The 17,431-nt window shown below is 34.7% G+C and overlaps 1 protein-coding gene across 1 annotated transcript; it reads left to right on the forward strand.

Annotated features, from left to right (window-relative positions):
• The first annotated feature begins 4,480 nt into the window (after positions 1–4,480).
• Positions 4,481–12,330, forward strand: LOC106362924. Its single transcript, XM_048735466.1, has 5 exons — positions 4,481–4,521; positions 4,638–5,281; positions 5,433–5,927; positions 5,991–6,476; positions 11,579–12,330. The coding sequence occupies exons 1-5, from the start codon at positions 4,481–4,483 to the stop codon at positions 12,205–12,207; spliced, it is 2,295 nt and encodes a 764-aa protein (XP_048591423.1). The 3' UTR covers positions 12,208–12,330.
• Positions 12,331–17,431: the final 5,101 nt, after the last annotated feature.

Here is a 17,431-nt window from a genome sequence, read left to right on the forward strand (position 1 = left end):
AGCAGTTCTTGAAGTAGAGAAGAACTTCTCCAAGAATGTTTTTTTGCAGTCATCCCAAGTGGTGATGGAGTCGCTGGGTAGAGACTTCTCCCACTGACGTGCCTTATCCCCCAAAGAGAAAGGGAATAGCTTGAGCTTTAAGGCATCTTCGGACACACCATTGGTTTTTGACAACCCACAATAGCTGTCGAACCTGTCCAAGTGATCGAATGGATCCTCTAGAGCCAAACCATGATACTTGTTGTTCTCGATCACGTTGAGGAGTCCTGACTTGATCTCAAAGTTGTTGGCTGCCACAGCGGGTGCTCGGATTCCCAATCTATAACCATGAATGTTTGGACGGTCGTAAGTGCCAATGGGTCGAGCTGCTCGCTGTTGGTTAGGTGGACCATTGTTGTTAGTGCCATTGACGCCTGCATCATCCTGATGAACGTCTCCCATGTCAGTGTTCAGTCTCTGCAATTGAGCCTGATGTTCTTCTTCTCTTCTCTTTCTAGCACACTCTCTCTCTCTAAAGCTCTGATGTCTGCTGCTCTTGGAACTAGGTTTGATGGACCCCAGCTCCGCAAGTTCATACACCTGTAGATTAAAGGGAGGTGAAGAAGAGTCAGTAACAAAAGAAAATAAAAATGACTTAGTCTCAAGCAATTGACTAAATCTCAATGTTTAAATCTACTCAGAATTTGGCAACGGCGCCAATTTGATGTTAGGAGTTTTCAAGGCTCCTAAGACAAATGTTGTAGTATAAATGATTGTCGAACCAGTTCTGAGAGATATCAAAGCACCGAGAATGCAAGTAATCACTTAATCTAAGTGCAACCAATGATTTAGATGAGTTTTTAAACTATGACTAATTAAAAGGAATAACTAAATGATACTTTCTTAACTATTGGAAAAGAGAACTCATGGATATAGGGATTAGACCTTGGGTGATCAAGTTTCAAACTAAAGATGGCAAACGATCAATCAATCTATTAACCTTAAGCTTGGACACAATCCTATACAAACTCTATGCCTAGATGAATGTTCATTTGCTAACACAATTCAAACATCAAATGTCTTTGGCTGAATAATATGAAAGCAATCATAACTAGCAAGTCCAATGGCTATCTTAGCACCTCTAACAACAAATGTCTTTGACAAAGTATGCTAAAAGCTAAGAAGAGTTGTCTCGGGCATTTCCTCGAACACCTTTCGGGTGGGAAATGCCTAAGGATCAACTACTGAGTGGCCAACTCAGAAGATGCTTTATGTTCACTCTACTAGCAAGGAAATATGAATGATCTACACTAAAACATCCTAGTTCTAACCTAATCACCCTTAATCTCCCTAACCCATGAATTCAAAAGGTGATTACTCACTAATCTCCATGATTCCTCTTAAACCCATGTTGGATTTCAGATTAATCATGTAGAGAAACACAAGAAATAGATAAGAACACAGAATTTCAATAATAAACTGATCAATTGATTCAAAGAGATGACTTTCCAAAGGTTTTTGGTGGTTTTTTCTAAGAACAAAGATGATCCTCCTCTTGGTGGCTTACAGAGTATTAAAACATAGGTTTAGAAAATAAAAACGTGCATAATGAAATGACCAAAAGGCCCTTGAGAAATCATAAGTTCGAGCAAAATTGAGACGCGCAGCGACCTCGGCCCGTCGCTCCGACAAGTCGCTCCAGGCTTCGGGAGCGACCTCGCTGGGTCGCTGCGAGAGGTCGCTCCGAGAGCGATTTCGTGTCTCCGAGAACCAAAAAGGCGAGCGACTTCTCCCTGTCGCTCCGACAAGTCGCTCCAGGCTTCGGGAGCGACCTCGCTGGGTCGCTGCGAGAGGTCGCTCCGAGAGCCATTTCGTGTCTCCGAGAACCAAAAAGGCGAGCGACTTCTCCCTGTCGCTCTGGTAAGGTCGCTCCGGAGGGGTAGCCACAGCGACTTCACAGCGTCGCTCCGGTTAGGTCGCTCCAGTGCGTTGTTTGTCCGATGATCACTTTAAACACTCCTTTTTGAGCTCCAAATGCCTCCAAATGTCTCCAAGAACTCCATGTGGTACTCCAATACCTGATAAGGACTCATGTATGCAAAATGCAACCTAAACATGGCTAAATCCTAATCTATATGATCAAAATGCACATGGATGAATGGATAAAACAACAGAAATATGCAAGATATCAATACCGTATGATACAAGACGCTCAACTCTATTTCTAGAGATGTGACCTAGGTGTTGGTGCCAACGAGTTCCTGAATTTTTATCTTCAAACTTTTGTTTAGTAGCTCTTGATTTAACACTTAAAACTTTCATCCTTAGAGCATATAAAGACTGTCATTTTTTAAAAGTTTATCAGTCCCAATAAATATTGAATTTAAAGACAAAATAGTGGTTCCTTTCTAAGTTATACAAGAATAACCTGATATTTCTAACCAATGACTAGAAACCAAATATCGTCTTCAAATTCAGAAAAATGACCAGAACTAAAAAGAGTCTAAAATGCGCAATTGCCTTAACATGCTTCAGAACCCCACTAGACACATGAATGCGTCTTTCAGCATCTGTAGGGGTTCAGTAGCTCAGGCAACCCTGAAGCAAAACACTGATGTTAGTAGTAGCACCAGAGTCTTACCACCAAGTTTTTCTAGATACTTCAACTAAGTTCGTTTTCGAACAGACCAAAACAAGGAACATACCTTTCTTAAAACACCAAGTGTGATACTTAGGGCAGTCCCACTTTATTTTTACACCTTTTCTGCAAAATATATATCTTTAACCTTAGCATGTTTCTTTTAAGCAGAACCCTTACCAACATCATCTTTAACACGTTCAAGGTCAAGATCCATTCACCCAAGAAGAACATTAACTTTACTTTTCCATTCTGAAAAATTGGAACGCGCAAGTGTTGGAATGGATCCTAACTTGGCAGACAAAGTAGTTGAAAAGAGAGCAAATCCGAATTAGGAACTCACTATCTAAATAAATCAATATAAATTTAATTGATTATACTTTTCATCCAAGATACCTAACGTAACATCAATATCAAATCTTTGGACAGTAATATCGACTACTTGTGGTACTCTTGTTACAATGATTAAATACTAACAATATAAAAATAAACCTTCCTCTAGCCTGATTTTCATTCACATGTTAAAACCATATAATCGTCACGTATTAACTATCACAGGTGTATGTGCAATTCAGACAAACACTAAACCTTCTTTTAGGCCAATTTAACATATCCATGAATTCACACACACACATATATATATATATATAAATCCTGCCAAACATCACCTTCCTATGGACCGAGTAATAATTATTTAAATCAGAAAACTAGATATGAGCTAAATAACAAAATAGGCACTTCCGAATTTGTTTAAAACCTAGAATTTTCAGAAAATCCTCAACCAGATTTTCTCAGCTGTCAAGACTTAGAACGGATATGAGAACATATCTGGAAAAATCATTCCACAAAAAATTCTGAAAATTTTCAACAAAATTTGACAGAGCCATAACCTTATGAACAATATTTTCGAGAAATAAATCCATAAACGTTGTTTAAATCTAAATATAACCTTCCTTTTCACTAGACAACAGCCAAAAATCTAGATCTAAACATGAAAAAAAAATCAGATCTAACACAAAACAAAGCAATCTTGTGTAGTGCTCCCTGAGGATCTAAAATCAGATAGAGATCAAAATTTAATGATATTATCCATAAAATGTTGTATTTAAATGTAAGTATTGGGCCCATTTATCCGGAATCGAAGAACCAAACAAAAAAGGGGTTCAGTATAGTTTTGGATCTTAACAATTACCAGAATGGATCATATATCTCTTGAATCAAAGAACCAGAACCGAACTGGAATCGAATTAGAACCGAACCAAGAACTGAATGGGTACTCAAATTTTTATACTTATAAACTATAAAAAATGCAAACAATCAAATAATTTAAAATACTATTTTAAACCGAAATACCGAAAAACAAATTATCAGAATGCTTTTTATTGAAAATATCTAAACTTATCCAAATTATACAAATTTTTATCCAAAACACACAAAAATGCGAAACCCCAATTTTCTGATTTTTTACCCAAATTAACCAAAAACGGAACCAAATGGGATCTGAATTATCTTGGATATTAACTCGTTTCTAACTTTTTTACCCAAATCGAAAACAAACAAAAAAACTGAACCGAAACTTAATCAAATTTTCTGAATACCTGAACGGATCCTAAACCTCTAAAACCCGAAAAACCAAAACGGAATCGAAACGAGAACTGAATGCCCGGGGAATGTAAGGTTATTAGTCTTCTACTGAATAATTTCATCAGATTTTGCATTTGATGTAATTTTACAGTATTTTGTATGACAATGTGAATCAAAAATAAGCAAATAATCATTTGATTCAGTTGTGTTTTTGTATATGTTAAGTACTTACATGATATCTAAATCTATATTGAATACTCGTAGGTAAGTACTAAAACCATGGTATTCTTTTCACAGAAATATGTGTTTATCGATATAAGGTAAATAATTTCTTTAAAAATAAATTTTATTCATTATCGCAAAAAAAGTGATAGAGTTATTTAAAAATAGATATACTTAAGGGAGAAGATGACTTAAGGGAGATCACTGAATTCAGATGTACTCTTGAAGACTGTCAAGCTTTGGAAGCTGAGGTCACAGCAGAAGAGATAAGCAAGGTGCTGTTCTCTATGCCTTCCAACAAGTTTCCAAGGCCTGATGGATTCCCTTGTGAATTCTTGAAGACTACCTGGCCGGTGATTGCGCATGACTTCACAGTTGCTGTTCAGTCTGTCTTTCGGTTGGGATTCTTACCAAAAGGCATCAACTCTACGATCCTTGCTCTAGTTCCGAAGAAGACTACTTCTGCTGAGATGAGAGATTTTAGACCAATTGCGTGCTGTAATGTGCTGTACAAGGTCATTTCAAAAATTCTGGCAAATAGGCTAAAGGTATTTCTACCAAGAATGATCTCCGAGAACCAATCTGCATTTGTCAAGGGAAGACTGTTGATGGAGAACGTCTTACTGGCTTCAGAGCTGGTCAAGGATTACCATAAGGACTCAGTTTCGTCGAGATGTGTAATGAAGATCGACATATCGAAGGCTTTCGACTCTGTTCAATGGCCATTTCTCCTCCAAATCCTAGTGGTGGTGGGGTTTCCAGAGAGATTCATCCATTGGATCAAGCTGTGTGTCACCACTCCATCCTTCTCGATGCAGGTAAATGGTGACCTCGCAGGGCATTTTCAAAGCTCTAGAGGTTTGCGACAGGGGTTGTTCGCTCTCCCCCTATCTATTTGTGATGTGTATGGATGTGCTCTCTCGGAAAATGGATAAAGAAGTACAAGATAAGAAGTTCAGATATCATCCTCACTGCAACGTTCTCTCCCTCACCCATTTGTGCTTTGCAGATGATCTGATGGTGTTCGTGGAAGGTTCCAAAGAATCGATTGAAGGCGCTCTCACGGTGTTTAATGAGTTCGCGGAGTGGTCGGGGCTCTGCATTAGCCTTGAGAAGTTCACAATCTTCATGGCGGGAGTTACAGAGCCGGTGAAGTGTGGAATCCTTACAAATTTTCCTTTTATGGATGGTGAACTTCCTGTGCGTTACTTGGGCCTACCACTGATGACACAGGTTATGGGACAAAAATATTATGTCCCTCTCATCGAGAAGATTCGAGGTAGAATAAACACTTGGACTAGCCGCTTCCTCTCCTATGCCGGAAGGTTGCAACTGATAAAATCCGTGCTTATGAGTATAGTCAACTTCTGGGCCACTGCATTCAGACTTCCAAGCAAATGTCTGAATGAAATAGAACGACTCTGCTCTGCATTCCTATGGACCGGTCCGGAGCTCAAGTCCACAGGCGCAAAAGTGGCTTGGAAAGAGATCTGTTGGACCAAGAGTGAGGGGGGGGGGGTTTGGGTATAAGACCGCTCAAAGAAGTTAACCTGGAGAATGCTCTCAGGGAAATCCCTTTGGGGGGACTGGATAAAGCACAATTTGTTTAGAAAGAGAAGTTTCTGGGAAGTGAATGGAAAGACTCAAGCAGGGTCTTGGATGTGGAGGAAAATGCTCAAGGTACGGGATGTAGCTAAGTCTTTCTACATGAAGGCTGTAGGCAATGGAAGACACATTTCGTTTTGGTACGATCGCTGGTCTGACCTAGGAGTACTAATGGATGTTCTGAGCGAGAGAGGTTTAATAGATTTGGGTATTAGAAGAGATGCCACTGTGGAAGATGTCCTTCAGACTTCTCGAAGAAGAATGAGGCATCGCTCGAGCTTGCTGAAAGATATTGAAAGGGCCCTTGACTCCTTTAGAGACCAACTAAACACAGCTGAAGATGATGTTGACATGTGGAGACGATTATCTGGCTACAAACTAAAATTTTCTACTCATGAGACTTGGTTGCTTCTTCGCGAGGCGAAGCCGCAGTGCCCATGGTCGAAAGGTATATGGTTCTCGCAGGCTACTCCTAAGTTTGCTTTCATGGCTTGGCTTGCAACTAGGGGAAGACTATCTACTATGGATCGGATCTCTCAATGGAGTCAAGGCATTGACACAACCTGTGTCTTATGCAAGAACACTCCAGAATCCCGAAACCATCTTTTCTTTGAGTGTTCTTTCTCAACTCAGGTTTGGGAGCACCTAGTAAAATGTATTTTGTAGAACTCATACACTGCATAATGGTCGGGTATTGATACATTGCTTATTGATCGGCATATGGAGAAATACAAGTTGTTCTGTACTCGTTATGCTTTCCAAGCCGATATCTATGCGATATAGAGAGAACGCAACAGACGCAGGCATGGAGAACCACCGCTACCCCTTCAAGCTCTGATGAAGCTTGTTGATAAAGGCACGAGGAACAAACTTAGCTTGATGAAACTACATGGAGAGAAGGGTTATGAAGACATTTTGCAGTTTTGGTTTGTCACAAGAGTGTAAATAAAGTACAGTTTAGGAGTCGAAAAGAGTAGCTGAGTTTCTATTTATAAACATAGAATACACTTGATGTAAAGAGTTTTTTTTTTATGAATAAAATTTAACATTCATTTTAAAAAAATATATATACAATTGATTTAGAGATTTGAAATCATAAATTTCAAACCTTTATCATCAATACGCCAGTAAATACTTAACCTTAGCGTCCTCGGTTCCCACGGCCACGATCTCCACGCCCACCTCGGTTACCACGTCCTCTAGCACCACATCGACGTCTTACGTTTTGGACGTGCATTTCGTTTGTTTTTACCGGAACCTTGATAAGTCGTTCCCTTATAACTCTTTTACCCTTTTTTTTTTGTCACAAACTCTTTTACCCATTTATTTCTTCAAATCCAAGCTGGATAGTTAACATATATTTACAGGATGTCAGGAACCTTGATATCAGGTAAATAGGTAAACATATGTTAAAAGTGTAAAAACTAAAACAAATCTTTTATATACTGCAGTACAACTCAGTTGACCAATTAAAATATGCCACATAATTACTCTTTAGATCTTTTTTTAATAATTAGAACAAAATAGTGCTTAAAACCAAAATAATGATTGGAAAAAGAGAAAAAATGGAGAATTTTTCATGTTTATCACTTTGTTGGTACCATTATTTATAATTACCATGACTAAAAAACACATTTTCAAAAACATCTTCTTCGTTAAGAGTCAAAAGATTATTTAAATAAATAAATTTTATGTTTTCAAATTATATTTTTTTAATTTAAATTTTTTTTTATAAATTTTTTTTTTCCTCTGATTTTTTTTTTATTTTTTTTTCAAAATTTCTTTTTGAAAATCAAAAACTATTTTTGAAACTATTTTTAACTTTTTTTGTAAGTATTTAATTATATATTTATTAGAATCCAAAATTTTACATTCCAAAAACCCTACTTATCCCTTAACTCTAAACTTTAAGTCTAGATTAGTTAAACATTGAGTTATAAATATATCTATCTGTCTTTAAAAGTGAAAGTAAAAATGGTTAGTATAAACATGACAAGTGGTATTATGAATGTGGTATTTTGGTAATTTCCCAAAATGTAACTACCTACTATTTTTATTTATCCAAGATCTTTTCTTCTCTTCACTCCAATCTTATATTTCATAAATTTGACAAATAAATAACAAATAAATTCACAATCTGATGTTAAAAAACAATAAAAAAACACAAGAAACTCTCAATCTAAAACTGGATACGAGTGTACTATATATACTCCCTCCATTTAAAATCCTAATTCAAAATTAGGACAAATTTTTCAATCTAAAATCTCGATGAATCACTAGATTAATTACTTAATGAATGAATTACTGGAAAGCCACATATATAAATTGTTCAAAACAAGTTCGAATCAGGAAAAATACAAGAGAATCCGAAGAGCAAGACAAACCAAAATAATTCAGAAACCTTTAAACTAATTTTTGTATCTTTGTGTTTACTGTTAATCAATGATAAATTTGTAGAAATTTATTGTTTTTAATTTCAGCTAAGTTTTACACATGAAAAATATGTGTATATATAACTAAACCTTTATTTTAGTAAGAAAAAATATATGGTCATAGTTATGTCAAAAAAGTTTGAGTTAACAGTCGATAGTACAATCAATTTTCAGTCAACTTATATGATTGTATAATTTTCTACTAAAGGAAGTGATCGTAAACACTTAAATATATATGTATATAAAGTAAATTGCCAGCCTTTCACATTTTAAAGAGTATTTTCATTTTATAAAGTAATTGCCAGCCTTTCACATTTTATACTTTCACTTAAATATATATGTATATATAAACACGTTTTTTTATATTTTACAGGAAAAATCGATATAAGAGTTAAGTGTACTCCCTCCGTCTCTGAAAATAAAATTTTCTAGAATATTCATGCTTATTAAGAATTTAATTCTTTTTTCTATATACTTTCTAATAACTACCTACCAAAGAAATTTAATCAATTGAAATATTTTCAATTAATATTTTTTTGAAATATACAAAAGTATTTTAACAATATAGAAAATGAATAATAAAAAAAATCTAGAAAATGTTACTTAGGAAACCGGAAGGAGTATTCAATATCATTATAGTTCCACCCTCTTAAGTTTAATATGGTCCCATCTTATCGATTGGGTACTTAGTGTAAGCAAACAACATCCCTTTCGAGACTATTAAGCTTTAGTTAATCAAAATATTAGTTGAATAAGTATAGGTAATTGATTCATAACTCCAAGAATTTATGTAGCCTATATTGCAAACAATAGGAAGCCTAGCTTTAGGTCTGCAGCTGGCCGACAAGTGGCTTTATTTTCCCTATGATTTCATTTTCTTCCTTTTCAAAATCTAAATATGCCTTAAATTGTTAGAACAAAAAGAAACTGCGCCAGTTATCATAAAAGTAAATATTTAAATGAAAACAAGTATACTATTTTGGTAAGGTTGTAATTTACAAAATTAATTTTCTTTACAACATCAAGAAATTTCGTATCTATTATCTAATATTTCGAAATGTATTTTTTTCTCCTTTATTTTTCTTTATCTCATCCATTTTTAATAAAATATTAAATCTGAAAAATTATCATAAAATATGATCATATATTTTATGAGTAAACTCGAACTCACCAATTAAACATATTCGTTTATAACCAAATTAATAGTGATAATTTTGTAGAGGACGAATATTTTGGTAGCGATTATTCAATTATAATTTTATTCTGATTTTAACAAAAAAAAACTAACAAAACTCATCTGAAATTTCCATAGAACAGTATATTTGTTTATTAGACGTATTCACACATATATAGAAATTGACAAAAATCATATGAATAATTATTTAGATTTGGTGTAAGTTCATTTTTAACTTTGTTTGACACTCGTAATTTAAAATTTCATAAATATGAAAAACGTTTAGCCATTTGTAAGTAAGAGTTTATCAAATGTAAACATTCTATGATTTTTTATTTATTAAATAAAAATTCTAAAGGTTTTGTTGATGATATTGAAAATTCTATTATGATGAAATGTTTGGATACTAGTCAATAGATACCGCATTAAGCATCTTAGATAAAGATAAAAAATGGATTGTCCAAAAAAAAGATAATATAAAATGATTTATTATATATTCTGCAGAATGTAAATTATAGAAATATTGGCAGAATATATATTCATAACTTCATAAAATACATTTATTTTAACAAGAATTCAACCATAAATGTTTGTCTATAAATTCATAAATATATGTTTATACTAATCATTAACTTTTTAAGAGTTTAAAAGTTTTTAAGATGTATTAAAAACAAAGGTATCAGAAATTTAAAATCAATTTCATTTGAATTTACAACATAAGGATAGTATTTTTCTATTTTGGTAAAATTCTTAATTTGTTTAGTACGACACAATAACTTGTAACGCTATTGTGCTGTGATTTACTTCACTGACTTTTAATATCTTAAACAAAATTAAATATATGTGTGTTTATTATAATAATGTAATTTTATGTTATATTAATTATTATTATACCATATTTCAATTTGTCAATTTATATATATTTCCATGTCCGGACGACAATTTGTATGTTTAATATAAAAACAATAAAACATGCCAGTAATCACTTCCATTGGTTGTCATCGTCTGCAACTGGAAACGAAAATGACAATGTCATAAAATAAGTTATATATAATAATATATATGATACATGTTTGTTACCCAAAAAAGTAAGATGACGCCAGATTTTGGCACATGGCTTACCATCTCTTTGTATCTTGGAGAGTGTTACAAGTTCAAAGATCAAGGGTTTTGGGCTTCGAAGTCTCCAAGAGAATCAATTTCAGATGCTCAGATTATTCTTTATTTGTTGGATATATACAGGAAATGTACTTGGTTTCGTAAATAATATACTTACCAAAAGGGTGTAGATTGATTCGCCCAAAATATCAGTAAAACTGTTTTTGATAGAGGAATTTTATACATATATAAGATGATCGTATACTACATCAGAATAAACTTATATAAGATGATATAATTAGCCAGAGTTAGAACAATTGTGTAGACCTTTATTTTTGTAGAAGTTAGATTTATATAATTGTCTAAGTGTTTCAAATGGTGGAGGAACCAACACAATTGAACCCATTAAACACTACTGTTTTTTATTCAATTTGAGAAACTATGCATCAAATCTTCCAGTGAACATAAAATACTCTTGAGCAAGATTGAACCGTTAGAAAATTACAAAAAAAATCCGTCTAAATTATTATTTTATTGTATTGGATGTCGTTTACGAGTGATCATGTGTTGGTTCCACACACACACATACACATCGAAATACTGGGCTCATGCTTGATTGTTTTTGGTATGGATTCATGCTTAATTTTGCAGCAAAGCACATGATGCACGCAAGCATATTTTTGTTTAATTAGTGCAGGGTTGGAGTTGTTACTCCTCAAATCTCGAAGCAAACAAACAATGGACTGGTTTCCGGTTTTCTGTTTTTATTAATAATTTTTATTTTACATTTAGCTAAGGTGGTATTTCTATTTATAGCCTTTACATTTTGATATTATTCCGATTAAGAAATCCAAACCCACGTACTTGGATACCTTTTTCTTCTTGGTTTCTTAGGGTTTCATCTATCTAATATTTTTTGGGAGTTGAAAATGAATTTTGTCAAGAAAATTGAAGCGGAGTACTGTTTCATGAGTTTTGCTTCGATTTTGTTGAAGAGACCTGCTTCATGGCTCTCTCTTCTTGCTCCTCCGTTTCTTCACGTTCTTGGACTTCGCTTCTTACACCTCCTCCTCACTTCAGCTGCTTTGTTCTTCTCCTCTTTTTTCTTCCCAATCTCACTTCTTCCTTCTTCAATCCAATCATCAAAACTACATCAAAAAGAAGACTGTGTTGCCACTGAAAATATCATCGAAGAAAAACCGGAGAAAAACTTTGAAATAGGTAATGGAATGGATGAAGATGGTGCAATCCCTGATGATGAGAGCCTTATAGAGCTGTGTTTACCTAGTGGTCACTACGTTGGTCACCACAATACTAGTAAGAAGAACAATCTCTATATAAACAACAAACTCCAAGATGTTAGGCTCTTTGATATATTCGCAGAGTTCAACGGTTTCATCGAAGAAGATAATCTTATCGAGATCGATATCTCTATCGGATGCATCAAGTATTCAAGGTTTGAGATCAAAGTTTGATGTATTTACACTCAATGCTTTCTATACTATTTTTTTTCCTCGGGTGGGAATTTCGTATTGTACTACATTATTATCTGAATAAATATCGTGGTGTAAATTATAGTACTTTTTGCACTTCATTGTGCTTGTTTTGTGATATGTTATGATGTTATTTGTTTTATGAGTTATGCCTTCGTTATAATATAATAATAATGATCAAACTTTTCAATTTACAAAATGAGTCATTTTCCTTCGTAAAACTTTTTTTAAATATTTTATAACAAAATTTAAGCCCAAAGAAAAACAATAAAATTTTTGACCCTAAGCGGTCGTTTACTCTGTTTGTGCCATGTGCCGGGTCTGACCTACATGGTTGTGGTCTAATTAAGTGGTAAACGAGATATACAAATGTGCTAAAACACTTTTTCCTGAGGTTTGAGCTTCCTTTAAAACAAAATCACACCTACGGAAACTGTGGTCTTAGGCTTCGATCTTGGTAATTTACGTGATAGTCCAATCCGGTAATGTTCTAGCATTAATCGGAATGCATTTCAAATTAGGATCATACAGTGTGTTCGTTTTTTTGGGAAGAAATCTACTATGTAACATTAAATGTGTTCCTATTGGGATAGAACATATAAAAAACTCAACTGTTTAAATCTAAGTATAGTTTACCATATGACCACTTTACTAAGAGCATTTCCCACTCCACTCTATTTTATTTTTAAAAAAAATTACTTTAAAATAGAGCGAGAAATGGAGTACTAAACAAAAAATAAACCATTACTCTATAAATGGAATAATACTTTTATTTTTGTTAACTACTCCATTTCCCACTCTATTTTGAAGTAAAATATGAATTGGAGTTGAAAATGCTCTTACTACATGTTACCACAACTCCATTTTCATTACTTTCAGTTAAATAAAGTAAGATTGCTTTTTTTTTCTTAATAAGTGAATAATATGGCTAATAAACGGTGAACCTTGGTACGTCAAATTTCGGAAATATAAATGAACTAGGTAATAACCCACGCTTTCCGCGAGACATGATTATTGAATCGGTTTTAAGTTTTTTTTTTTAATCTTCTAAAATATAACTATTATTTTAAATTAATATTTAATTTAGTTTATTCGGTTAAAATGTTTGATTTTTTGGTTTTCGGTAAAAACCAAAAATTAATATTATTTATTTATTTTCATGTTATGAATTTTAGATAGTCGTCACGTCGAACCAATAGTTTCATATTATAGTTTCTAAACAGATAATAGTTTAAGAAAATAAATAAATTATTAAGACAAATCATTTCACTACAATTTGGTCGGTAGTATAAGAAGCATTAAGCAAAAATAATTTAACTTTCAAAAAAATTAGATACTTTAGTTGTGGTGAATACTTAGTTACAACGCTCTCACATCAAGGTGCACATGTATGTGTATGTAAAAAGTATATAAAAATAGTTGACAAATGTATAAAGATATTGTTAATTAATATTAAATGACATTTTTTTCAAAATAATACATGAAAGATAAAATTAAAATTAATTTAAATAAAAAATTCTTTGACATTAGTCATTTTTTCATATAAAGAATAAAATTGTATCTGTAAATAGGGATGGACACATATCGAATATCTGGGTATTTGGAAGCATTCGTGTCGATTCTATCTTTAGTCACCTAGATATTCGGTGACTCGGATATCCGAAATGTTATAAAATTTTAAAGACTATCCGATTTGATCCGTAAATAAAATAAAATTTAAAAATAACTGCAAATTTAATAATAACATTTTATTACAAAAATAAAACATTATTTAACTTTTAAAATTCTAGTACCTAATATAATAAATTTAATTTATAAAAATATTGTAAAACTGATATAAAGTATAATATATAACGCATATATATAATTCTTTACATATATGTATATATATATATATATATATATATATATGCATAGGGGTGTCAAAATGGGTCATGACCCATGGGTTGACCTAACCCAATTTGATCCATTAATCCAAATGAACTGTTTATTTTTGATCCAATGGGTTAATGGGTTAAAAGGTTAATGGGTTAACAGGTTAATGGGTTAACAGGTTAATGGGTTAACAGGTTAATGGGTTAACAAGTTAATGGATTTTTTGGGTTGGGTCAATTCTGACCCATTTTGTTTTCAATTAAAAAAAACCATGAGTAAACTCAATTCTAAGGTTTGATAAAATTAAAAAATCATGAGTTTCTCTAAAGCCCAATCATTTATTCGGTGGTAAAATGCGTTTCCCGCCAAAACCGCAAAATACGTTTTTCTGCCAAAACGTGTTTTCCCGCCAAAACTACAAAACAAGTTTTCCCACCAAAACTGCAAAACTCGTTTTCCCGCAAAAACGCAATTTCCCGCCAAAACTGAAAAACCAATTTTTCCCGCCAAAACCGCAAAAACTCATTTTCCCGCCAAAACCGCAAAAACCCATTTTCCCGCCAAAACAGCAAAAACACATTTTTCCGCCAAAACCGCAAAAACCCATTTTCCCGCCAAAACGCATTTTCCCGCCAAAACCGCAAAAACGCATTTTCCCGCCAAAACCGAAAAACGCATTTTCCCGCCAAAACTGCAAAAACCCATTTTCCCGCCAAAACCGCAAAAACGCATTTTCCCGCCAAAACCGCAAAAACCCCATTTTCCCGCCAAAACCGCAAAAACGCATTTTCCCGCCAAAACGCATTTTCCCGCCAAAACTGCAAAAACCCATTTTCCCGCCAAAACCGCAAAAACGCATTTTCCCGCCAAAACCGCAAAAACCCATTTTCCCGCCAAAACCGCAAAAACCCCATTTTCTCGCCAAAACCGCAAAAACCCCATTTTCCCGCCAAAACCGCAAAAACGCATTTTCCCGCCAAAACCGCAAAACGCATTTTCCCGCCAAAACCGCAAAACACATTTTCCCGCCAAAACTGCAAAAACCCATTTTCCCGCCAAATCCGCAAAACGCATTTTCCCGCCAAAACCGCAAAACGCATTTTTCCGCCAAAACCGCAAAACACATTTTCCCGCCAAAACCGCAAAAACGCATTTTCCCGCCAAAACCGCAAAAACCCCATTTTCCCGCCAAAACCGCAAAAACCCCATTTTCCCGCCAAAACCGCAAAAACGCATTTTCCCGCCAAAACCGCAAAAACGCATTTTCCCGCCAAAACCGCAAAACGCATTTTCCCGCCAAAACCGCAAAAACGCATTTTCCCGCCAAAACCGCAAAAACGCATTTTCCCGCCAAAACCGCAAAAACGCATATTCCCCCCAAAACCGCAAAAACGCATTTTCCCGCCAAAACCGCAAAAACGCATTTTCCCGCCAAAACTGGGAAAACTCACTTTCCCACAAAAATGCTATTTTTCGCCTAAACCACAAAAAACATTTTATCATTTTGATCAACTTGGTCTTAACTTAAAAATAATTTATTATAAAGATATTGGGTCGATGGGTCAACCATTAACCCATCTAACATATTTAATGTAATGGGTCATAGATCAATCCAACCTATTTAATAAATGGGTTGGGTTGACCCATGACCCATTAACAGTAAACCCATTTGGGTTTTGGGTTGGGTTGACTCATTTGACCCATTTTGACACCCCTATAATAGGGGTGTCAAAATGGGTCATGACCCATGGGTTGACCTAACCCAATTTGATCCATTAATCCAAATGAACTGTTTATTTTTGATCCAATGGGTTAATGGGTTAAAAGGTTAATGGGTTAACAGGTTAATGGGTTAACAGGTTAATGGGTTAACAGGTTAATGGGTTAACAAGTTAATGGATTTTTTGGGTTGGGTCAATTCTGACCCATTTTGTTTTCAATTAAAAAAAACCATGAGTAAACTCAATTCTAAGGTTTGATAAAATTAAAAAATCATGAGTTTCTCTAAAGTCCAATCATTTATTCGGTGGTAAAATGCGTTTCCCGCCAAAACCGCAAAATACGTTTTTCTGCCAAAACGTGTTTTCCCGCCAAAACTACAAAACAAGTTTTCCCACCAAAACTGCAAAACTCGTTTTCCCGCAAAAACGCAATTTCCCGCCAAAACTGAAAAACCAATTTTTCCGCAAAACCGCATTTTCCCGCCAAAACCACAAAACCCCATTTTCCCGCCAAAACCGCAAAAACTCATTTTCCCGCCAAAACCGCAAAAACCCATTTTCCCGCCAAAACAGCAAAAACACATTTTTCCGCCAAAACCGCAAAAACCCATTTTCCCGCCAAAACGCATTTTCCCGCCAAAACCGAAAAAAACGCATTTTCCCGCCAAAACCGAAAAACGCATTTTCCCGCCAAAACTGCAAAAACCCATTTTCCCGCCAAAACCGCAAAAACCGCAAAAACGCATTTTCCCGCCAAAACCGCAAAAACCCCATTTTCCCGCCAAAACCGCAAAAACCCCATTTTCCCGCCAAAACCGCAAAAACTCCATTTTCCCGCCAAAACCGCAAAAACGCATTTTCCCGCCAAAACCGCAAAACGCATTTTCCCGCCAAAACCGCAAAACACATTTTCCCGCCAAAACTGCAAAAACCCATTTTCCCGCCAAATCCGCAAAACGCATTTTCCCGCCAAAACCGCAAAACGCATTTTTCCGCCAAAACCGCAAAACACATTTTCCCGCCAAAACTGCAAAAACCCATTTTCCCGCCAAAACCGCAAAAACGCATTTTCCCGCCAAAACCGCAAAAACGCATTTTCCCGCCAAAACCACAAAACGCATTTTCCCGCCAAAACTGCAAAACGCATATTCCCGCCAAAACCGCAAAAACGCATTTTCCCGCCAAAACCGCAAAAACGCATATTCCCACCAAAACCGCAAAAACGCATTTTCCCGCCAAAACCGGAAAAACGCATTTTCCCGCCAAAACTGGAAAAACTCACTTTCCCACAAAAATGCTATTTTCCGCCTAAACCACAAAAAACATTTATCATTTTGATCAACTTGGTCTTAACTTAAAAATAATTTATTATAAAGATATTGGGTCGATGGGTCAACCATTAACCCATCTAACCTATTTAATGTAATGGGTCATAGATCAATCCAACCTATTTAATAAATGGGTTGGGTTGACCCATGACCCATTAACAGTAAACCCGTTTGGGTTTTGGGTTGGGTTGACCCATTTGACCCATTTTGACACCCCTATATATGCATATAACAAATAGAATTAGATTTAAATATTTAACATATGAATGTATAGTATTACAA

This window comes from Brassica napus, chromosome A7 (genome assembly GCF_020379485.1).
Source record: "Brassica napus cultivar Da-Ae chromosome A7, Da-Ae, whole genome shotgun sequence".
NCBI classification, from domain to species: Eukaryota; Viridiplantae; Streptophyta; class Magnoliopsida; order Brassicales; family Brassicaceae; genus Brassica; species Brassica napus.

Excerpts from the sequence above, each read along its gene's own strand:
- LOC106362924 (XM_048735466.1), top strand. The coding sequence starts at position 4,481 with ATGGTATTCTTTTCACAGAAATATGTGTTTATCGATATAAG. Across the intron at positions 4,522-4,637 it reads TATGTGTTTATCGATATAAG|ATGTACTCTTGAAGACTGTC; the intron begins GTAAATAATTTC and ends CACTGAATTCAG. Across the intron at positions 6,477-11,578 it reads GCAGTGCCCATGGTCGAAAG|AAATCCAAACCCACGTACTT; the intron begins GTATATGGTTCT and ends ATTCCGATTAAG.